General features: G+C 46.4%; 1 protein-coding gene across 1 annotated transcript in view; it reads left to right on the top strand.

The window, feature by feature from the left end:
- KDSR (3-ketodihydrosphingosine reductase) overlaps nt 1–25759 on the top strand; it is a 310571-nt gene that overhangs the window by 180634 nt on the left and 104178 nt on the right. The window contains exon 8 of the mRNA XM_085606936.1: nt 19675–19758. Within this exon, the coding sequence (XP_085463062.1) occupies nt 19675–19758 (84 nt within the window). The remainder of the gene's footprint in view (nt 1–19674; nt 19759–25759) is intronic.

Genomic DNA, 25759 nt, shown 5'->3' with positions numbered 1-25759 from the left:
CAATTCACAGCACTAAACACTACATTTATTCTCTTAGGTGTGTTTGAATTACATAAGGATGCTTGTTTTTTTAATTCACAGCGTTCCCTATAGGACTCTTGGTGTGCTGCTGCAGTAGCAGTATTGCAATCGATGCACCTAATTTCTATTCAACAATCTCATCTTTCCTTTAACATGTATGGATGTTTACATCATTTGGAAACATTCAGAAGCCAGTACAAAGAGTAAAGTTTTTTTCTTTTCTGCTTGCGAAAAATTTGTTTTGCCTGTGGAGTAATCCCTTCTTCTATGTCATCTACAATATGAACTGATTCCTCCCTATTCCGAACCTGGAAACCAGTTTACTCCTGCTCTTGTCAGCAGTGAATATCGCATTGTTCTCTGGGTGGGAATAGGCCTAGAAAGTGTTTGTAGGAACGCTAATACTTTGCTGGGCAACCAAGCCCTGCAAGGCTCACTATCCACCCATACAAAAGATTTACTCAAAATGTTTTTTTAATTTTTTTATTTATTGGTTTTATTCAGCGACAAAAAAGCAACATTACAAACAGTTGGTTCCATCATATGTTTAGACACTTAAGCACGGCAATACACAGTACAAGCAAGGTAATGAAGACATGTTTGGGAATAGTCTTTAGGTCTCTTCCTCTAGGCAACGTAGTTCCAGCTAAGGGCATCTACACGATAATGTCGTTGGTTATGCAGGAAGAAAAGGCTACATCCTGGAAGGGTAGTCCACATATACAGTTACAGGGAACAGATCAACCATGTAATTAGTAATGATTCATACATAAGCACAGAGTACTTTCCCCAGTTGTGCAGACGTTCTGGGCTGGCTTCGAGTTTGTGTCAGCAGGCGTTGTGAGTGGGTGTTCTATTAGATACACAGTTAGAGGGGCCCAGATATCTCGAGGTCTAGATGAGACAGGGAGCGACTCCTCATAAATATTCAGCTGCTCTTGCCACAGGATCAGGTCACCTAGCCATTCCTTAAATTTTGGCGCCCTTCCCCTGCCCCACCTGCAGGCCACCCTGTGCCAGGCCATTAGTATGCAAAAGGAGATGAATTTACGCTGGGCAGCCGGAATCGCCTTGGTGTACCCCAACAGCGCTAGCATTGGGGACATCTGTATGTCCAGCAGGGTCATGTGTGCCAGGGCCTCAAAGATCTGCTGCCAATATAAATATACTGCCTCACAGGACCATGCCAAATGAAGGAAGTCAGCAATATCTGTTTTGCATCTAGCACAACGTGCATTCTCTCGTAGACCATAGCGATGTAGTCGGGCAGGAGTGTAATATGTGCAGTGCAAGAACTTGTAGTGCGTGATGTGGAGCCGACTGTTCGAGGAGACAAGCTCAGTTTGCTTGCAGCAGTATTCCCACTGCTGGTCCGTGATATCATATTCCAGTTCCATATCCCATTTGGTGCGGACCGGGCAGGGCTTGTAGTCCATATCCGTGTATAGGCTGTGGTATAGGGTCGATACTAGATGGAAGGCCTCAGGGGTGCGCAACAGATAATGGAGCGGGCCACTGTGGGGGGCTCTCTAGTATATGACGGTGTATATTCCCTAATACCCTGCCTCAGTCGCGCGTACAAAAAAAATATCCATCGAAGACGCTTTTTGAAACAGTTGTGACATAGCTTTAAATGTTCCATTTAGATATAGATCCTCCCCAGATAAAACTTATGAGTTCCGATCTGAGCATATTAAAAAAGGACCGTCCAGGGTAGAGCGGGATGTTTAAAAATGGATATATAAATTTGGGGAGGATGAACATTTTTATAAGCGAGATACGACCTGCCATTGAGAGAGGAAGGGCTATCCATCTAGTGATGCAGGTGGTGACGTGTTCCAGAGTCTGTCTGTAATTACAACGTTGGAGCTCTTCACGATCATTAGTGATTTGTACTACCAAATACTTCACTATGTCCGAACACCATTGCATGGGGTAGTCTATGGGAAGGGCTCCGCGGTAGCCATGAGTGGAAATATCTGAGATTTAGTCAAGTTAATGTTAATCCCTGACAGTCCACCAAATCGTATCAATTCTCGCAACAGTGGGTTGAGATTATGAATCTGGCTTTTGACATATAAAGTAACATCGTCCGCATATAATGAGACCAATATGGGACGTTGAAAGCACCGAAGGCCTTTTTCCGGATGATGTTGCCGGAGCCGTGCCGCAAGGGGCTCGATTGCTAGGGCGAATAATAACGGGGAGAGAGGACATACCTGCTGAATGCCCCTCGTAAGCATGACAAAGGAGGAGACATGCCCATTTATGCGCACCCGAGCCGTAGGGGAGGTATAAAGAAGACGGATCCATGAGAAAAACCTAGCTGGGAGACCCATACATTGTAGTATAGTGAACAGGTGATCCCATTCCACGGAATCAAAGGCTTTCGTGGCATCCAAAAAGGCGGCTGCCACGATAGCCAGCTGCGGACCAACGCTGTGCCTGATTGAGAACAGTGTACGCAGATTATGAGAAGTCGCCCTTCCTGGTATTAAGCCCACCTGATCCAGCAGCACTAGGTTGGTCATTAAGAGGCTAAATCTATTCGCCAGAAGATTTGCTCAAAACTCTACATGTCAGTGAACCATTTTTCAATTGTACACATGTACTTTGAGCGCATTAGCACTTGGGCGTTCTTGTGATGGAGAAAAGTGCTTGCCTTGTTGACCAGACTTCATTGAGCACTGATTGTGATCGATAAGTGCAGACATTTTCAAGATACATCAGTTACATAAGAGCATACACATTTGTAAAACCCGGCATAACATGTAGGTGCTTACCCTTAAATTAATAAGTGGAAACACAACTACAAAATGCTAATGATGGCAAAATTATCATGAGCATTGTTTAACACAACATGATCTCACTCTGTGGTAGAAAAGCATACTCGTCTAATATGCACAAAAATGTGGCCTTCGCTGTGTTGGATAAAACACCCCATTTTAATACACACCTTGAAGCAGTCCTCATTGGGATGAATAAAAACACCAACCTCTGTATCGGACACCATAAGCTTTTCCTTCTTGTGATAGATAAAGGAACACACAGCTGTCACACACAATGTAATATGGTCCTCAGTGTGATCTATTCAATCCACATTCTCATAAAGGCACATTATAATATAGACATGTAAAACATAAGAGTAAATATTTCAGACGAACAATATGAAGTAGGTTTTGTTGTCCAGGATAAATGTTCATGTAATTAATACAACTTATAAGTTGTGGTAAAAGCTATTACAGGTTAAACACCACAAAACTGTAACATGAACCATGAGATGGTCGTTAATGTGATGAATGAAGGCTCACATGCATAAAGTAAAGGCCATGATGTGTGTTTTTATCAAGCACAGTGACAAGCACAAGACAGTAGCACCCGACATGATGATTTTTTTCAATGCATGGTGTAATGGTGCACAAATCTGTGATATGAAATGTGATCAAATTAATTTGATGGATTAAACTATCACACGCAATTGATACTTATCGGCACCTAAGGGGAACAATCCTTCTCAGAAGTGCACTTAGAATGGGCAACAGTTCTGCCGCTATCAAGTATGTTAAGGCAGCCTTATGATGGTATGGCAACTCATCACAAAGTTTCTTTAGTGAACAAATAAAAAGATAAACAAGCGTTGTGAGAAATTGGGTTGTTGGTTGAGGGGAGTGTGAGCCCTTCTGAAGCAGCCTGTAAGGGTGAACCACAAAAGTCACTAAATTAACCTGAGGTTTACCCTCTGGTTCTGGTAGCTTGCCTAAAAGCAGTTAGGCTCCTCTTAGAGGAATTGTGTCAAATATTTATGCCACACCGAGTAAAATGTTGTAAATTATTGACACCAAAAGGACAAAATCCACTGTGTAGAGATGGAGATATGCAGTTTTGAAGATTTATGGTAATTATTTTGCCTAAAAGAACAAAGCGTCACTCGGAGTTACCTGGTTGTGAGAGAACTGGTGAAAGTCACAAGTTCAGGCCTACCACAATTTTGTTCAGGACAAAAACAGGGACCAGTTTAGTCTCGCTGAAAAAGTTCCCTTCTAAAGTCTAGCACAAAGAGGTCCATTCCAGCAAGAGGCGGCTCATGGCGCTGGGAGACTGTTGCGGATGGTTGTTGTGGTTGCATAAATGGCAGGCCGTGTGTTGTGGACAGTAGTTGATGTAGCGCAACATCATGTTGAGTGTCGTGAACGTTGGTTGTTGTGAATTTGCCTTGACTGTAACCGCAGGCTGCTGATGCTGTAGAGCTAATTGCAGATCTCGCTTTGCTGGTCGTTACTAGCTGTTTATAGTATTGCGAAGATTTGGCGGACAGCGATGGTGGCATGATATTGGCAAAAATTAGTCCATCCACAGAGGAGCTCACCTGATGCCACACAAGAGTCCAAGACCTGGGAGGCACCTCCTGGGGATCAGGAGCTCAGGCCGACAGTGTTCAGGCAGGTCCAGTGAAGCAGGTTAGCTGGGCAGTTGCAGAGAGGCCTCTGGAGCTTGTTGTCTGACTGTAGCTCAGAACAGCAGGTCAGTCATCTGACCCTTGGAGTTACTTCAGCGTGAGATGAAGGTTGCAGGTCTGATCTTACTTCTCAACAAGTGGGACAGGCCTCAAGCAGCTGGTTGTCCTTATTCTGCAGTATCTACAGGTCCAGGAGTGTACTGAAAAGTGGGTCTGAGGGGCCCATTTGTATACCTAGAGCCACCTGTGAAGTAGAGGATTTTGGAGCCCCCTCCCCCCGCAGAGGTATCTAGAATTTCTAGCCTCCCTGCCCTGGTCTCGGTCTCTCTGGCAGCATAGTAGGCTACTGTGAAGCCTGTTGTCTGTGAGCTGAGCCAGTGCCTTTGAGGGCAAGTGTTGTAGGTTTCAGCTTCATGCCCCTGTCAAGTCATGATGGCTCACTCTGCCCATACCCAGACCCTGTGGGAGAAATGCACAAAGGCAAACTTCCAACTACACCTAGTCATGTAACCCAGGATACAGGCTGGCGGCACCAAATAGTTTGGACAAGAAAATTTCAACTTTCTAAAAGTGGCATTTTTTAATTGAGACTTACAATCTGAATTATCCATACAAGAGGGTTTTATATTCCTCTGATAGACTTTCCTACCTACTCCCCATCAAACGTTATCACTTATTAAATGTAATAAGGTACCCAATCGTGTTGTATGGGAGAGTCAGGTTTTGCAATGGTGACTACCAGGATGTGTAAAATTGAGCAGGACATGTCCAACTTTTTAAATAGACTGTACACTTCTTGGTGCCTACCTTAGAGGTACTTGTCTGTACTAGAAAGGTTTAGTCCTGGTAAAAGATTTATTTTGACAGGTCAAACTGGCAGCTTACAACTGCACACACAGGCTGCAACGGCAGACCAGGGACTTGTTCAAAAAGGCTACTTAAGTGGATGGCACAATAAGTGCTGCAAGCCCACTAGTAGTATTTTATTTACTGGCCCTGGGTACAGCCAGTGTCACTTTAATAGGGATTTACAAGTAAATTAAATGTGCCAAGTGGGTGTGTAAGCCAATTTTAACATAATTTAGGGAATGAGAACAAGCACTTAATAACTGGTTACCGGTCCTAAGGCCAACAAAAACGAATTCAGAAAAATAGCAGGGGTGAAGGCAAAAGGCTTGGGGGAAGACCACCCTAAGGCTGACTGGTATAACAAGCATGCACCTGTAACACACTGTGAAATTGTCCTAGTGGTGTGATTAAAGCATGCACATCCCTGTAACACACAGTATAAAATTGCCCTCTGTGATTAATAGGAACTTGCTCATATTACTAACAAACACCACGATGCGGCCCTCAATGTGCTGTATCAAAGAACACAATCCTGTAACACGCCATATCATCTGTTCCTCAATGCGAATGGTAAAAACACATGCAATTGTAATATATTCTGTGATACAGTTCTTATTGAATAGAAAAAATGTGATGCAGTAGCATTGATAACAGCACAATTTTGAGTCAGACCTAATGGTGAGGTCATTGTTATGATAGGAGAAAATGCCAGATGTTTAACACAATATCATATGGTCCTCGTTGTGATAAATACCAGAGCACAGGTTGTGACATGCACCAAGATCTGATCCATAGAATGGTAATAAAAGCACAGACACACCACACACCTAAACATATGTAATACTCATAGATACGTAAAGACAAACACCTATGTATCCCCATTTTAATGGTCAAAATGGGTTCAGCTCTTTTTTTTGCTTCCCATGCTTTCTCTGAGTGACTGTAAGTTCATATTTTTAATTTGACATTGAACCAGCTTTTCACAATTTATGGACAGAATTTGCTAACATATTGTCAAATGTGATAATTTAAAAGGCCAGATGCCATATTTAGACTTGGCTAAATGGGATACTCGGTCAAAAACGTGACAGAGATCCTGTCTGTCGTTTTGCAAGTGCCACTAGGCCTAATGCAGGGCCTAAATGTTTACCACCTTAAGAAGATAGCACATGTGGCTGGTAACTGATTTGCAGCTCCTCACTTCCCAGATGTCCAAAATACCAACTGAATTGAGGATGCAGAACTTAATAAAATCAGACGGAACAACAGTGGAAAAAAATGGATGTTCGAGGCATGTGAGCTGCAGATTGTACACTTGGCATAGATCGCCATCTGGTGTTGGGCCCGGATGTTTGCAGTTTGTTTTTGTTCTTTGGACAGTCTTTGGAAGTCACGAGTTCGGGGACTCCTCCTTCGGTCCGTACTGCGCATGGGCTTCGGCTCCATCCTCAGATTGTTTTTTTCCGCCATCGGGCTCGGATGTGATACTTCGTGCTCCGGCTTCGAACTTCTACGGTTCCAGCCTCGACGGAAAATCCTCGTTTCTTCGAGTTTCTTCATCATCATCTTCATCTCTCGAAGCGGCACTTTTCTCCATCCCGTACATCGGCACCGGCCTCCGGGCCCTCCTCGACTCCGGTCCCAGCCGATGGAAAGGACTCCGTTCAAAAAGTGCCCAAAATGTGGATCTAAATTTCCCCACACCGACCTCCATCAGGTGTGTAACCTTTGCCTCTCTCCAGAACACGAGGCTAGAGACTGCCCCGCCTGTAAGTCGTTTCGATCAAAGAAGACCATCCGGGATCGAAGAGCTCGACGCACCATGGCGCACTCATCCTCCGCAGCTCCACCGGACATCTTCGGAGACGACGCCGAAGCTTCGGGGCAACTACACACCGAGCAAGAGGACGACGTCGTCAGCGCTTCCGAGGCCGACGACTCCGACGTGGAGGACATCACACCGGCGCAGCGGGTCGTGAGTACTGTACCCCCTCCCACCCCCGCGCCCAAAACCAAAGAGACTCCGGTTACACCCTCGCCTGCAGGCCTGGGCAAAACCAAGCACACAGCTTCTATCACCCCACCTTCGGGCCCGGTGTCGAAGCCTCCGAAGTCTCACGGCAGCTCGGGCTCGAGCCAGCCGACGCTTGGTGCCGAAAAACACCATCCAGCACCGAAGAAAGTGATACCCAGCTCGACTCCGAAGCCACCGGTGCCGAAGCCTGGACTCTCTGTGCCGACAAAACACAAACACAAATCTGTCGGCACCGACGCTCCGGCGCCGAAAACTCCCACGACGCCGAAAAAACCGGAGGTTCCAAAAAAGCATGGCGCACAGAAACCATCGAAACCCTCGGCTCCGAAAACATCGGCGCCAGCGGACGATTCGGCGCCACTGGATCTCTTTACACCAGACCCTTTGCAAAAGACTCTATTTAAAGATCCAAAGACTGGGCTATTGACTTTAGTTGTCAAGAAAAGACGACTTGACACCCCGGCTCCTCCTCCACCGCCCAAGCGGAAGGACTCTGCTACTTCTCCTCTCAGAGTGCCCTCCCCACTACCTCCTCCTCCGCCTCCTCCACCTCCTCCACCCCCTCCCCCTCCTCCCCCTCCCAGGTCTCCGCCACCCTTACATTATCAATCCCCGACCCCGTCCCCAGATCCGGATTTCGGGGATCCACATTATGACCCAGCGGACGCCCCAATGGACCCCACTCCACCGGGGACCCCAGACCCATGGGAAGACTACCATAACCCTGACATACCTGATATGCCTCAGGACGACCTATACCCATCCAGGCCGTCTCCTCCAGAGGACTCCTTAGGTTTTCACCACTTACTGCAGAGAGCAGCACACTACCATGGGGTGCAAATGCATAGTGAACCAGTGGAAGACGACTTCCTACTGGACACATTTGACATTCCACGTCTATCTTGACCATGCTTAAAGGCGTCACCAAGCATGCTGCAGAGGTGTTCAAAGACCCTGTCAGGGCCAGGGTATTGAACCCTAGAATAGAAAAAAAGTACAAGGCGGCACCCACAAACCCTGCATACATCAAGGGCCCTGCTCCCTTAGATTCCCTAGTTGTGTCCACAGCTAGAAAGCGGGCTAACTCCCAGTCCTCAGGAGAAGCCCCACCGCCAGATAAAGAATCCAAACTTCTAGACGCGTCTGGCAAACGCACTGCCTCCCAAGCTGCAAACATGTGGCGCATTGCAAATACACAAGCGCTACTTGCGCGCTATGACCGAGCACACTACGACGAGCTTGAGGCTCTTATGCAGCACCTCCCCGAAAAACACAAACGCAAGGCTCATGACCTAATACAGGAGGGTAAACTAATTACTAACACCTCTATTAAGTGTGCCCTCGATGCAGCTGACACTGCTTCTAGAGCCGTAAACACTAGTGTCCTGCTTCGTCGTCATGCCTGGCTCAGGATCTCCGGGTTCAAGCCTGAAGTCCAGGCGTCCATACTAAATCACCCCTTTGACCAACAAACTCTCTTTGGGCCAAAGGTGGACGAAGCATTAGAAAAGATGAAAAAGGACACAGACACAGCAAAGTCTATGGGGGCACTACAATCACAAGCCCCCAAACGCTCCTTTTTCGACGCTCATCCTTTCGTAGCACAGGCAGAGGCTACTCCACCGATAGCGCCTCTACCTCCTACAAGTCCCCTCCTCAAAATACCTTTTCAAAGGGCAACCAAAGGGGTGGTTACAGAGGCAACAACAATAAGGGCAGGGGCAAAACTAACACCACCCGTTCTGCCACCTCGCCCGCACAATGACTTCCCTTCGCTCCCCCCAGACCATTCCACTCCAGTCGGGGGCAGACTACAAAACTTTATACACGCATGGGAGTCCATAACATCGGACAAATGGGTGACCTAAATTATTCGGTCAGGGTACTGTCTCGAGCTAACATCTACCCCACCCAATATCCCACCAAGGCACCGTCCAATGTCTCAAGAACATTCAACACTGCTCAAACAGGAGGTGCTCTCCCTCCTCCAAAAACACGCTATAGAGCAGGTCCCCGTCAATCAGCAGAATCTAGGGGTCTACTCTCTGTATTTCCTAATACCGAAAAAAGACGTGACCCTGAGGCCCATTCTGGACCTCCGCCCTCTAAATGCATACATACATTCAGACCATTTCCACATGGTCACCCTACAACAAGTCCTCCCGCTCCTTTGTCAGGGAGACTTTCTTACTACCTTGGATCTGAAAGACGCATACTTTCACATTCCAATACACCCTTCTCACAGAAAGTACCTCAGGTTTGTGGTGTACGGTCAACATTACCAGTTCACAGTTCTCCCCTTCGGGGTCACCACCGCACCACGGGTGTTTACCAAATGCCTAGCAGTTGTAGCAGCACACCTCAGACGTCAACATATTCACGTCTTCCCTTACTTAGACGACTGGCTCATAAAAGCCGCGTCCTACAACCAATGTGTGCAACATACCAACAGCACCATTCAACTGCTCCACCAGCTAGGCTTCACGGTGAACTACCAAAAGTCCCACCTCCTACCATCTCACACAAAGCAATATCTCGGGGCAACTATAGACACCTCCAAAGGTATTGCCTATCCAAACTCAGCCAGAATCGCAAGCATGCAAGCCTTGCGCAAAACATTCCTTCCTCAACACACTCTTCCAGCAAGAGTGTTTATGAAGCTCATAGGAATGATGGCGTCCTGCATTTTTATAGTGCCCCATGCAAGACTCCACATGCGTCCACTTCAAGAGTGCCTAGCACAACAGTGGAACCAGGCCCAGGGTCAGCTGACGGATCTGGTGTTGGTGGACGGCCGCACCCATCACTCTCTGCAGTGGTGGAACACCACAAACCTTTCCAAAGGGCGGCCGTTCCTGGACCCGGTTCCTCAGGTGATTCTAACAGCGGACGCATCGCTCTCCGGCTGGGGAGCGCACCTCTTACACCTCACAATGCAAGGTCTATGGACACCACAGCAAAAATCGCTCCACATCAACCATCTGGAGCTCTTGGCGATCTTTCTAGCCCTAAAATCTTTTCAAAAACAGATTTCAGGCAAAGCAGTCCTCATTCGCACAGACAACATGACTGCAATGTATTATATCCAAAAACAGGGGGGGACACACTCTCCCCAGCTCTCCCGCTTAGCCCAGAGCATATGGAGATGGGCAATTCCCCAAAACATCTTTCTCCTGGCGCAGCACGTTCCAGGCATACAAAACACCATGGCAGATCTGATCAGCAGACAAACGCAACAACTACACGAATGGGAACTGCATCCACAAGTTCTTCACCCATTCTTCCAAATGTGGGGTCATACTCAGATAGACCTCTTCGCCACCCACGAAAACAAAAAATGCCCAAGCTTCGCCGCCAGATACCCACACCCATTGTCCAAAGGCAATGCGATATGGATGAACTGGTCAGGCAGATTTGCATACGCCTTTCCACCTCTCCCACTAATTCCATTAGTGGTATGGAAGCTACAGCAGCACTCCCCTCACACTCATTCTGGTAGCCCCAACATGGGCCAGGCAACCGTGGTACACCACACTACTACAGCTATCAGTGGTACCACATCAAAAACTGCACCTGTCCCCATGCCTCCTAACCCAGAACCATGGAGAAATCAGGCACCCGGACCCAGCTCAGCTCAACCTTGCGATTTGGCTCCTGAAATCTTAGAATTTGGTTACCTTAACCTTCCCCCTGATTGTATGAACATTATCATGGAAGCCAGACGTCCTACCACTAGAGCATGCTATGCCGCAAAGTGGAAAAGATTTGTAATTTACTGCCGTAACAATACAATCAACCCTTTAGATGCATCCATACAGCACATCATATGCTATCTGCTCCATCTTCACAGGTGTAACCTGGCATATTCATCCATACGCCTACACCTGGCAGCGATTGCTGCTTATCTACAAAACAGACAGCATTTATCACTCTTCAGAGTGCCCGCTATTAAGGCCTTTATGGAAGGCCTTAAACGAGTAATTCCTCCCAGGGCACCACCTTCCCCTGTATGGAATCTAAATGTAGTTCTTACACGGCTAATGGGTCCACCCTTTGAACCAATGCATAAATGTGAGCTACAGTTCCTGACCTGGAAAACAGCTTTCCTCGTAGCTATCACTTCCCTTAGAAGGGTTGGTGAAATACAAGCGTTCACTATACAGGAACCCTTCCTACAAATACACCACAGCAAGGTCATACTTCGCACAAATCCGAAGTTTCTGCCCAAGGTCATTTCCCCCTTCCATCTCAATCAATCGGTGGAATTACCTGTCTTTTTCTCGCAACCTCAATCTGTTGCAGAGAGGGCCTTACACACACTCGATGTTAAAAGGGCTTTGCTGTACTACATACAAAGAACGCAACCCTTCAGGAAGACTAAACAATTGTTCGTTTCCTTCTCTCCACCACATAAAGGCAACCCCATCTCTAAATCAGGGATAGCTAGGTGGATTGTAAAGTGTATACAAATTTGCTATCAAAAGGCAAAAAGAACATTATCTGTTCCACCTAAAGCCCACTCTACTAGAAAGTTAGGGGCTTCTATGGCTTTTCTAGGGAACATACCCTTAGATGACATCTGCAAAGCAGCCACATGGTCAACACCGCACACCTTCACAAAACATTACTGTGTAGATGTGCATTCCAAGCAGCAAGCTAGTGTGGGCCAGGCTGTACTAAAGACACTTTTTCAAACCACTGCAACGGATACCGGTGGTCGCCGCTAAGGTTGGGTACTGCTATATAATCTATGCTAAGTGTACAATCTGCAGCTCATATGCCTCGAACGGAATATGCTACTTACCAGTATGTGTAACGCCCTGAACGTCTCAGGATCGTTTAACAGACACGACAATGAGGACGCAACCACTTGTGAAGGGTTAGTTCTTTTAATGAAGGCAAATAAAATACGAAGAACAAACAAAAGTTATAGTCACTGGAATCCTCCAGGCTAAGTACGTTACCAGCCCACAGCACGGATGGTCCTAACCGTCCTCTGCATATACACCGATCCCGGCGTATGCCAACAGAGGGCAGAAATGAAATGGCCGACAATGCCAATCGGTAGGCTGTGAGGGGCACGAAGAGTGTTGGGGAGAATCGAGGAGTCAGGGAAACACCCAGCCGGGGTCTCTACCTGAAGGGAGCAGCCGCTCAACCTCTTCCTCAGACTGCACCGGGACGCGGAGTCACCTCCTGGTGATGCGTCACCGATACCCCAATCACAAGCAAGAAGACTGAACCGAGAGCAGCCGCTCGATCGATCCTGTGGACTTCCGAGTCTGTAACGCGGCAAACACCTCCTGGTGTGCGTTACAGCTGGCAGTCCCTGTGTCTCTGGTCGGGCTGGGAGTTACGACTCCAACCAGCAAAAGCGCCACTGCGCTTGGACTCAGCAGAGTCAAAAAGCGAAGCTCAATGGTTGACCGGTAGAGCTTCCGGGTCCTTCACAGGTGACGATGGGGCAAGACACGGCCCAGGGAGTAACGACTCGACCTACCTCCGTTCTTGCCTTACTGGAGCACCACTCTGGAACACTGCTCTTCACGAAGCAGGTACGTCGGTGTAAACACAATATCCGACAGCCTTGTACCTCCCGGTTCCTCCCTTTATAGGGCGTGTTTTCCTTGAGTTATGTAACAGCTCTCCTGTTTACATAAGGGCGTGTTTCCCTTGAGTTATGTAACAGCTCTCCTGTTTACATAAGGGCGTGTTTCCCTGGAGTTATGTAACAGCTCTCCTGTTTACATAAGGGCGTGTTTCCCTTGAGTTATGTAACAGCTCTCCTGTTTACATAAGGGCGTGTTTCCCTTGTATGACAGGAATTCTTGACAGTACATCCTCCCTCTCAGCGGCTCCCCACGGGTCCAGCGCTGGCAGGAAAACGCCGATGGAACAAGGAGACCAAGCGCGGAGCATGAACCCCTTCAGCCGGTTCCCATGAATGCTCCTCCGGGCCATAGCCTTTCCACGCAACCAGGTACCACAGCTTCCCCCTGCGCCATTTGGACGCCCGTATGCCCGACACTTCATACTCCACCTCCGACTCCACGCATACCGGCCTAGGTGTCCCAGACGGCTTGGAGGGTGCTGGTTTGAGCAATGATACATGAAAGACAGGGTGTATCCGCAATGACTGGGGCAAGCACACCTTCACGTTCACGGGACCCATACACTTGGTAATTCGATAGGGGCCCATGTACTTGGGATGGAACACACTGTTCTTTCGAAACCTCATGTTTCTTGTGGATATCCAGACGTAGTCTCCAGTGCGGTACAGTGGCCCGGGCCTTCTCTTCCTATCTGCCGCAGCCTTGTATCTTCTCTTGGCCTCTATTAGGACAGCCCTTGAGCGCATCAACGTGTCTTTTATGTGTGCCACCCTGTCCGCTGTGGCGGGAATCCTGTCCTCTCTGAACGGATGTAGAAATGGCAAGAACCTGGGATGTTGGCCATAGTTGCTATAGAACGGAGATGACTGTGTGGAGCTGTGAGTGGCGTTGTTATAGGCGATCTCTGCAACCCATAGCAAGTCGACCCATTCTTCCCTGCCCTGGTCCACAAAACATCGCAGATACTGTTTGAGCGTTTGGTTCAGGCGCTCGGTTTGGCCGTCCGTTTGAGGGTGGTAGCTGGTGGACAGGGCGGTCTTAACATGCAGCGCAGTGCACCAAGTCTTCCAGAATTGCGCAGTAAACTGCGACCCCCGGTCCGACACGATCACCCCAGGTAATCCATGCAGTCGTACCACATTCTTTAGGAGTAGTGACGCCAATTCCCCGGCCGTAGGGACTCTCTTGCAGGGGATGAAGTGCCCCATTTTCGTCAAGTAATCCACCACCACCAGTATTGCCGTCATCCCCTGGTCTACCGGTAGGCCCACCACGAAGTCCAGTGATATGCTATCCCATGGTCTATCCGGGGTCGGAAGTGGATGTAAGAGCCCTTGGGTTCGGCCATGGTCGGCCTTCATGGTAGCACACGTAGGACACTCCTGTCCCCACCTCCTGACATCCACTCTCATGGTTGGCCACCAGAAATGCCGTCCCATGCTAGCCACCGTTTTTTCAAAGCCCAAATGACCTGCGCATGGAGAGTCATGGCACCAGATGAATGCTTGTTTCCTTAGCCTAGGCGTGGGTATCAATAGGCACCTGCCCTTCAGGGGTATCCCGTCCTTCAGCTGCCATTCTCTGTGACTGAGGAGCCACCTCTGCCATGCGAATGACCTGATCCCTCTCTTTATTCCCCTCAGGAAAGTATCCGGTTGGATAACCCCCAATACCATCCTCGGGGAAATGATGGAACGCTCGGTTGCAGGCAATGGTTCCTTAACTGCAGATTGACGGGACAGGGCGTCCGCCTTCCGGTTTTCCGTCCCCGGACGATATGTGATGCGGAAGTTGAACCCCGCAAAGAAGATCATCCACCGCAGCTGCCTGGGAGAAAGGTGTCTAGTGGCCGTCATGAACTGTAGGTTCCGATGGTCCGTGTACACCGATACCACATGTCTTGCCCCCATCAACCAATGCCTCCATTCGGTGAAGGCGTCCTTGATTGCGAGAAGCTCCTTCTCCGCAATATGGTAGTTGCGTTCGGCGTCGTTGAGTTTGCGGGACATGTACGCAACGGGATGAAGCACCCCTGTGTCGTGGTTGCGTTGGGACAAGATAGCCCCCAGCGCCCCATCCGATGCGTCCGCTTCTACCACGTAGGGGAGATCCGGATCGGGGTGAGCCAACACCGGCGCCTTACCAAAGGCGCTTTTCAGGGCCTCAAAGGCTTTGTTCGCTTCAGGGGACCAGACAAACTCCTTGGACTTCCTCAGTAGCTGTGTGATTGGGGCCACCACTCCTGAAAATCCATCTATAAACCGCCTGTAAAAGTTGGCGAAGCCAATGAAACTTTGGACGTCCTTCACGCTTTGGGGCACCGGCCATTCTTTCACCGCCTTGATCTTTCGTTCTGCCATCTCCTGTCCCTCTGGACTCAGCATCACTCCGAGGAATTCCACGGATGTGACGTGGAAGTCACACTTGCTGAGTTTACAAAACAGCATGTTTTCCCTCAGCTTTTGGAGCACAGCTTTGACGTGGTGTACGTGCTCCTCCACACTGGACGAATAGATGAGGATGTCGTCGATATATACGACCACGTAGATATCCAACTCCTCTCTGAATACCTCATTCAAAAAGTACTGAAAGGCTGCCGGGGCGTTGCACAGACCGAATGGCATGACGAGGTACTCAAAAAGGCCGAACCTGGTCTTAAAGGCGGTCTTCCACTCGTCTCCGTCCCTCATGCGCACCAGATGGTATGCCCCTTTCAAATCCAACTTGGTGTAGATACGAGCTTTCTTGACCTGTTCCAGAAGTACACTGATGAGAGGCAAGGGGTACCGATTTTTTATGGTTATCGCATTCAATGCCCTAAAGTCCACACAGGCTCTCAGCTCCCCATTAGCCTTCGGGATGAAGAAGAGTGGCGAGGCGGCCGGAGACTTGGACGGGCGGATGAATCCTAGCTTGAGGAGTTTATCCAGGTACCCCCGGAGATGCACGTTTTCAGGCTCCGTCAGGGCATACAGCCTGCCGCTGGGAACGCTGGCCCCTGGCACCAGGTCGATCTGGCAGTCAAACTGTCTATGTGGTGGTAGCACTTCCGCCTTCACCTCATCAAATACATCCTCAAAACTGTGATAAGCCTGGGGGAGAGCCACATCTTTTTCTGCCCCTGTAGCCACCGTCTGACTCCCGCTCTCATCTGTGTCAAGGGATTCCGTTCTTATTCCACAATGCAGGATGCAATACGGTGACGTCATTTCGATGCGATGTGTTGGCCAATCCACAAAGGGGTTGTGTTTCTGTAGCCACGGCAATCCCAATATGACGCCATATTGGGGCGCTCGGATGATGTTAAAATCGATTTGTTCCAAATGGTTCCTCCCATATCTCATCGGAAGGACCCCCGTGTGCTGTCCGATGGGCCCCGTCACCAATCGCCTTCCGTCTACCGCATAGACGTCTTCGGGTACTGCTTTGGGAAGAAGCACTAGCCCTAGCCTGCATGCCTCGTTGTGGTCCATAAACGTGCCAGTGGCCCCCGAATCCACCATGGCCACTACGGGTATCCACTGGTCATGCACTCCCACGTGCACCGTGATAAACAGGTGTCGTTGTCCCTTAGTGACCGAGTTGGAAAGTGAAGGGATGGATGAGTGACTCCGAGATGCCCCTTCTCTGGTCTTGGAGTCCTCTAGTTTTCCGCCGGTATGTCCACCACGGCTGTTACCGACCGGTTGGCCCGATAACGTGACGTCTTCGGTTTGGCAGGGCATTCACGTACGTAGTGGCCTTTTTTGCCACAATATAGGCACAATCCTTGTTTACGGCGTGACTCTTTCTCCGTGGCTGTGAGGCTCGCTCGTATTGCGCTGATGTCCATGGGTTCTCCCTTGGATGCGGTGGAAGTTTCAGGACTTCCCACCGTCACATAGGATGGAAGGGATTTTCCTTTTCTCCCATGATCCCCCTTTCTTTCACTTAGCCTATGTTCCAGCCGTAATACCAGGTTGATAAGGCCCTCACATGTCTTGGGTTGAGGGTCAATATGAGCCACGGCGTCCTTGAGCTCATCGCACAGCCCTTGATGGAAGAGCGCCGTCTGTTTAGCAACAGGCCACTTGGTTTCCGCAACCAGCCTTCGGAACGCGTTGAGATACTGCACCAGGTCGTTGGATCCCTGTCTCAACTCAAGCATTTCACGGTCCGCCGTGTACGAGTCAGCCCTTCTGTCGAATACCTTCAGGAATTCCTCGCGAAAAGCACCCCAATCACATAAGAGGGGGTCGTCCCTGCTCACCAGAGGTACGGCCCATTGTGCCGCGTTTCCAGCCAAATAGGATATAAGGAAAGCCACACGAGCCTGACTCGTGGGGAACGCCTTTGGTTTGCACGATAAATGTAGCGCCACTTGTGTGAGGAATACCTGCACTGTGTTAGGATCCCCACTGTACCTCTCTGGTGTTGCCAAGGGGATGGCTACCGGCATTTCCACTACTACCGCAGGGGTCTGGTTCGTAAGGGAGGTGCTGGGCGTGAGCGGGTCCAATTGGATAGCATCCAGTCTGGCTTTTACATCGGCTGTTTCTTGCCTAGAGGCAGCCACTTCAACTTGCATGGCCGCTAAAGCAGCCAGCACATCATCAAGTGTTGCCATGTCTGTTATCGACCGGGAGACAGTTAGTGTTATTAAGGTCGGATATTTTGTAACGCCCTGAACGTCTCAGGATCGTTTAACAGACACGACAATGAGGACGCAACCACTTGTGAAGGGTTAGTTCTTTTAATGAAGGCAAATAAAATACGAAGAACAAACAAAAGTTATAGTCACTGGAATCCTCCAGGCTAAGTACGTTACCAGCCCACAGCACGGATGGTCCTAACCGTCCTCTGCATATACACCGATCCCGGCGTATGCCAACAGAGGGCAGAAATGAAATGGCCGACAATGCCAATCGGTAGGCTGTGAGGGGCACGAAGAGTGTTGGGGAGAATCGAGGAGTCAGGGAAACACCCAGCCGGGGTCTCTACCTGAAGGGAGCAGCCGCTCAACCTCTTCCTCAGACTGCACCGGGACGCGGAGTCACCTCCTGGTGATGCGTCACCGATACCCCAATCACAAGCAAGAAGACTGAACCGAGAGCAGCCGCTCGATCGATCCTGTGGACTTCCGAGTCTGTAACGCGGCAAACACCTCCTGGTGTGCGTTACAGCTGGCAGTCCCTGTGTCTCTGGTCGGGCTGGGAGTTACGACTCCAACCAGCAAAAGCGCCACTGCGCTTGGACTCAGCAGAGTCAAAAAGCGAAGCTCAATGGTTGACCGGTAGAGCTTCCGGGTCCTTCACAGGTGACGATGGGGCAAGACACGGCCCAGGGAGTAACGACTCGACCTACCTCCGTTCTTGCCTTACTGGAGCACCACTCTGGAACACTGCTCTTCACGAAGCAGGTACGTCGGTGTAAACACAATATCCGACAGCCTTGTACCTCCCGGTTCCTCCCTTTATAGGGCGTGTTTTCCTTGAGTTATGTAACAGCTCTCCTGTTTACATAAGGGCGTGTTTCCCTTGAGTTATGTAACAGCTCTCCTGTTTACATAAGGGCGTGTTTCCCTGGAGTTATGTAACAGCTCTCCTGTTTACATAAGGGCGTGTTTCCCTTGAGTTATGTAACAGCTCTCCTGTTTACATAAGGGCGTGTTTCCCTTGTATGACAGGAATTCTTGACAGTATGCATCTGTTCATGGCATGTAGAGCTGCAGAGTTGTACACGCCCACCCGCCTCCCCGGCTACCTGTATCCGTTCCAGTCCATCTTATTTAGATACAACAACACATGGGTTTCTCACTGTTATTACTACGCTCCATCATTTCCCTGTTGGCGAAAAACAATCTGAGGATGGAGCCGAAGCCCATGCGCAGTACGGACCGAAGGAGGAGTCACCGAACTCGTGACTTCCAAAGACTGTCCAAAGAACAAAAACAAACTGCAAACATCTGGGCCCAACACCAGATGGCGATCTATGCTAAGTGTACAACTCTGCAGCTCTACATGCCAAGAACAGATGCATACTGGTAAGTAGCATATTCCTTTCTAGCATTCTGGAATGGTTTATTTTAAGGTATTTTAAATCTGGCATGGTCAGTTAAATATACGCTGGATGAAATAAAAAGGCAGGGTTTGCTAAATACATATGTATTCTGTAAAAAAAAAATCGATTTTCATTTAAAGATAAATCGTCAATCGGATATGAAAGGTATCCAACTAAAGGCTGTTTTTTGAGATGGTGTCTTCCTATTTGGTACAGTATACATTTCTCAAAATAATGTGACATAATTTGTTCGTTATTTTGACAGTCACTAGGAAAATTTCTGAGCTGTGAAAAATGTCCCTTTCCTTGTTGCTTGTTCATTGTTTTGTATCTTTGAAAGCAAAGCACCATTAACGTCATCCTCAAAAAGCACTCCATAAACTTTAGTGGTCTTCCTACCCCACTGACCCCAAAGGTTGGCAAAACTTGCCAGGGTTCATCATGAGCGCTCTTTAATCGTGCATACGTTTTGAAGTAACAGTTGTAATTGTTTAGTGATGTCTCTATCCCCACTCACCTTTTTTAAAGATATACCACTGTTACAGTCTACTGTATTTTCTTGGTTGCCATTTTCTTTAATGTTTGTGTGGCTTTTATTTTAAATGCTCTGAAATTGCATTTGTAATGTAATATATTCATATTTGTTTTTATTTGTGAAAAAGCCTTTGGAGACCAGGCTCATCTCAGAAACATCAAGTCTTTGCCAAGCAGAACAAGTTGCCCGAATTATAGTTAAAGATGCCATAGTAAGTACTTTACAATACGTTAAATGGTTTGAACTGGAGTGGTGGTGTCCCTGAAGATATTTTTCTCTAACAACATAAGTTAAAATTGTAACTGAACTATAACTTGTATATCAGCTGTGATCCGATTTCTAATCCAGAAACATCTTTCATTATACCAATATACTTTAATCTTATTATTGAACATTGGATTGACAACAAAGTCTTTCATTGGGTCCAGATTAAGGCATTAAATATATATGTCCCTAAGTCAGTGAGTAAATGCAGATTCTGCTGTAGTCTATTTCTGAAAACAACTGATCGGAAAACCATTTCTAGTGTTTGGGTCCGTACATGATTAAGCACGCCCATTGGGTGTTTCAAGTTTAGCAAATATCGTTTGACATTGGACGGGTCAAGAAATGTGTTTTTGTCAGTCTGGATGACTGGGAGGTAGAGTATATATGAATTATTATATTTTTAGACAGTAGCTATCGATAATTGAAAGAGCTGAAGACTAGCTGACACTCAAATCTCCTGGGTCTCAAACTCCTTCTGCTTTCAGGCTCTGTTAAAAATGATTTGAATGACCAGTTTTATAGATTTTAACCACTCTTTTTCAGAAAAAGGTGTGACTTAGTCACTCAGGCCTCAATCCACAAAGGCCTTTAAAAGACTCTCCCTCTAATCCTATATGTTTACCTCTATATTTAAAGTAGATCTCAAATGTTTAGGGATTCAGGAAAATCCCAATGAGCACTATTTGCAATCTGTAAGTATCAATAATTGCTCTGCATTTTTTTTCTAATTCAGTCAAATCATTAAAAAATTAAGAAATATAATCATAAAAGCACATATTACATTACATTTACAAAGACTAAAAAATGTTAACATGCACATATTACGTTACAGTTCCAAAGAGAAGACAAAAAACAAACGTTAAAATGCATAGATTTACGACAATGAAGAAAACGTTTTAAAAAAGAAACACAGGTGAGGCAATATTACTGGGCCCATAAGAGGCATAAGGAAAAAAGGCAAGTCTTCATTGTCTGAAATTATAGGCTTTCAGAATTGGCAAGAGATATTATCTTACCCAAAAAGTTAAAATGTATTAAAGTTTGTTAGGAGACATTGTCGCAAAAACAGACAGAGAGGCTGTCACTCCCAAATTGTTTAAGGAAACCATAACCGGGTATAAACAGAACCTATTCTAAACCTCACTAATGGAGACCTATCCTGCTGGCTAGGGATACATATAACAAATAAGGTTGAATGCCAGAGGTGGTCCGTAAAGGAATATATTCCGTATTGTAGCTTTAATAATTTCCCTGGAATCTCTTTGGGAGCACCTGGCTTCTATAAATGCAGCCTTCAGCAAGATTTTATCAGATTTGGTTACACTGTCTGTTACTAACAAAAGATGGCCTACCCAAGTGTGAGAAACCAATTTTGTAATAGACATGCCATAGGATACTCATCCCCCGATCTCATCAAAGGCAGTCCACAATCATTGATTAAAAGGGGCCTGGGGATTACACCATATGGATAGCCATAACATCAGAGGTGAAAGTTTTATACGGTCCTCTAGTGGATCTTAAATGGCATGAAAAGTTTTTTCTTCAGTCTGGTTCATAGCAACATTTGCATATCCCCAAACTCCTGAGCCGTACGTAGTGACTGGGCACATTGAGTTTTATAATATCTAAACAAGCTTCTACTGGTTTGCCTCATAGCAAAGGGTCATGTTAAAAGAGTTTTCGGATAGATTGGAGTGCCATCGGCCTGAAGAATCGAAAGCAACCCCCAAGTATGGAAAACTGGAAACAAAGATACCCTTTTTAGAGTTAATACGGACTGGGCTCAATCTTTGCCGCCTTAATCCACAAGCCATGATGTGGGATTTAGAATAATTGATATCAATATCGAACTCCTCCTAAAATTCAGGAAACCATGTAGTAGATGCAATAGGTTATTGGGAGTGCGAGCCAACAGTACCGTGCTATTGGCGTAATTTCGGTACTTGCTAATTATCAGCAGTACATCCTGTCTTCCTTCAGATGCCAATCAAAACATTAATATATCTTTTGAATAATATAGGGACCAGAATGCATCCTAGTCCGGCTTCCCTGTCTAAACCAAAAGGCTTTTGTACATTCAACTTTCCGGCCAAATCCCACTCTGGCAGTTGGACTTCGATGAAAATTTACCAAGACGGGATCCTTACCTTTGCCAATTAAAATGGGTCATAGCTTAGAGTTGTTAACATGGTCAAAAGCACTAGACGGGTATATAAAGGCCAGGTACAGTGGGCAGTGTCTAGCTACTACATATTTATCAATTATTAAAGATTCGGGAACTGTTCCACGGTACCAAGGTGCTCCCTGAACCTATATTGGCAATATTGAGAATGCTGTTTGAGGCATTTAATTACGTTGTGGGAAGAGTGATTGAGAGAGCGAGAGAGAGGAAGTGTTTGAAAATAAGCTACTGACAAGACCAGGTTCCAAGACGGTCTACAGAAGTCTCCAGTTTTAAACTCTTTAAAGCAGAGGGGCTTTGAAGTTACTCTGTGGTAACTGCTACACCTTAAAATGAGGTGGAGCCTTAGTTCAATGAACTTTGATATGGATGAGAGGCAGACCTTGAAGTAAAGGTACTTAGCCGAATACCCAGGCTTCTAAACGCTTTCATATACCATTCAGCGTTCAAAAGTCAAACTGGACCGATGAACTAAGTTACAGTGAGACAGGGGTGAAAAACTGTCATCCCACAATGAGACTAAGGAGCATAAATAACAGGCCTTATCCAACATGAACAATATTGGTCTGGTGTTGTTGTCAGCACTCAATAAATACATTTTTGATGATGCTCAGAAAATTAAGTTGTTTCTGTGGGAGTACAGCTAGGTTCTCAAGAACCTGTCTGGAAGACCGGGAAAGCACTAAGAATAGATGACTTCCATCACAGAGGATTAAAATTGTAGTGTCCTTTACAGGGCAGAAGACAGTGTTGTTACAGGAGACAGTCTGCAAATGCACTTTATATGTAGCGGGACGTGACCAGGATATTGCGGTCAAGTTGTATCAGCTTCCTACATTGTTTGAGCCCCACTTGGCAAAATGGCAGAGAGCTAGAGTACCTAGTGGGTGTTTAAACAGATAGGACTCACATTTTCAATAATTATAGAATATGAGAGCAGTGAATGCTTCTCAAACCCACATTACAAGTGGGATGACATTACCGGTGCAGTGATATTGCTCTCTGGATTTTTGATAGGGGTATCAATAATTCCAGGTTGTGGTATTTCAGGGGGAATGCACGGTAGTGCCTTGTAAGCGCCCTGGAATAACAAAAGAAGTTGTGAGTTGCCTCTTCTTCTCTTTTTATTTATTTATTTTTTAAATATAAATAAACATTTTTGCTGGGGCAAATTCCACCAAGTTAGACATAGAAGTATCTCGAGTCATCCAAGATAACATTGCATGAAGTGATAATGCAACACTGGTAATACTGTTTTTGGTGGAAAGTCTTGCTTCTGCCCAAATCGACATTATAACTGAACCATTAATATGGGTCGCTGAAGAAGGTGAATGCAGTAGCCAAGTAGGTTCCCTCACTAGGTGAATTGGAGCGGAGAGCGATTCCCCAGGCAAAAATGTAATGCTGTTGTGGGATAATTGAAGCATGGCATGTTAACTTTTATCAGAGGAATGGAAGGATAAGCTTGTTTCCTTCACCATCCACAGCGCCCTGTAGTAGAAATACTCAAGACTAATGTTCGACTGATATGTTTCTTTTCAAAGTGTAATCTCCTGAATGAATCAAGGATTTTCCAAACATAGCAAGGAATGGGTGTTCATCACTCACTGTAGGATCAGATTTTGTTTTTTTTTTGGAGGAAGGGGATGTGGGGGGGGGGAGGTGAATAAAGTCAGCAGTATCCTTACCTAAACGGTGTGCATACATCTGTAGAGAGATCCTATATAAAATAAGCTCCTAAGATAATGCTTTTTAAATAAAAAGCCTAAATACTGCTTAATATTTAATCACATTCCTGCTTGTATTCATATTTAAAGCAATCCATCAAATGTAATAAAGTAATGTTATTCTCCGAGCTCTCAAAGCTCTTCATCAGGAGAAATCTGATCGGACCATTCAATCAAAATTCTGTAAACAGAAACAAACACTAGTACAGTCCTAGCTCTATAATATCAGTAAACAGTAATGGATTCTCATATAGGACCAGACTGACTATAGATTAAATCCAAGGCCAAATGGCTTGAGCTGCCCTTTGGAGTTGAGGAACCAAGATGAAAATCCATCTTCTGCTCAACATGTGATTCTGGGTAACCACTTCATCTCTCTGTCTTAAAAGTGTTTAACGTGTGGTTCTCTTCTAATGAGATATGATGCCCTCAAGCAAAGTTTGAACTATTTAAAAGTGAAAAAAAAAAGTTCTAAACCTGTGCCCTTTTTACAGTTTTACAGCATCAGTGGTTGCTCTTGCTCTATAAGTGTCCAGTATCTAAAACAATCTGTATCCCTCTGCCATGGATGTGCGGCATATTACGGAAACTTTTTTTTCTATTTGCCTGATGTAAACCCACAGGACTATACCTCTGTGAACACTGAATCGTTCTTCCCATTCTTTTGTAGTGCCAAGGGCTGCAAACAGAATTGTATTATATTGCACCATTTACATAGTGCTTACTTCCCCTTAGTGGGGTGTTGAAGAACTTGCCTACATGAGTAGCACACTACACTGTGTAGGGTTTGCGGTTGGATGGATGTTGCTTTTGTTTTGATCCTATCTAGGAAGTGTTCCCATGTAGTGCATGATGACCACCGAGGTGCGGTTACCGTGTTTTGGGACGCAGTGTGCTGAATGATAATGGATTAGAAACACGCATATATTTTTCTGGTTTTCAGTATATTTGTAGTCTTGAACCGCACTATAGGTCCCTTTATGATATTTCTGATAATATAGTCTACTTAGCTGGTTATTGCATAGGGTTGTCAAATCTGAGATTTTGTGTATAGTTATGGTCCTGAGCTGGCATGGGAGAGAGAAATGGAGAGATGTGTTGGGATGAGTATTTTTATGATCGTCCCATATCGGAGTGTGTTTGAGAGATGTACAGAAACAGTCAGATTGTATAGATATTTGGGACCTGCAGTGGTGGACTATATTAAAATCCTCTGCATTGTCAAGCAATGTGTGACAGATCTCTTCAGATATTCCATGTATGCTCATCAGGTGATGGCTGTATATTTTTGACTGTACAGTGCCGGTGTTGGGCAACCCTTATAGGAGATATCTTATGTGGATTTAAGAGGTATACTTTTTAATTTGTTACTCATCTCAATTCAACCATTTAAACATAATTGTTGTAAAGTTTCCACTTTCTTTATTTAGAAAAAATCATCTGTGTTCGCTTCTCTTGGTCTCTCCCTCCATAAGTTTAACTTATTATTTTAATAAGTTAAAATCAAATCTGTTGTTGGTTGTGTTTTGTGATGTTTTAAAATCTGCTGACAATGGTGATTTAGAATTTTGTAACCAGTTATCCGATAGAGACATCTAGCCGCAGATATCCTACTTTAGAATCGGTGCCAGACTGGATCCGAAAACTTTTCCCCCCACAGTACGTCCGCACGCCGGCAGAGGGAGACAGCGACTCCGCATCAACGTCATCCCTGGATGTGACATCCGCGGAACCCATATAACCCCTCTACCAATGCGCTTACAACGCGGATTCGGAGCGGTATTCTTCCAGGTATTGGGCCCTTCCTATTTCTTCATTATCGAACAGTGTGCCAGCACAATATCTTCTGGGTGTAAACTCTGTCGTACTTGTGAAAGGCAGATGTCATTCACAGATCCACATACTGTCTGCTTGTGGTGTCTGGGCGAACACCATGACTCTGCCGACTGTGGCTCCTGTCGGCGTCTCCGGCCAAAGATGTTGAAGAAACACCTTCTAAAACTCCTCTTGGCGCTGATGTCGGATGAATTGCACCA

Source organism: Triturus cristatus, chromosome 5_2 (assembly GCF_964204655.1).
Source record: "Triturus cristatus chromosome 5_2, aTriCri1.1, whole genome shotgun sequence".
NCBI classification, from domain to species: Eukaryota; Metazoa; Chordata; class Amphibia; order Caudata; family Salamandridae; genus Triturus; species Triturus cristatus.
This window is presented reverse-complemented; position numbering and strand designations above follow the sequence as displayed.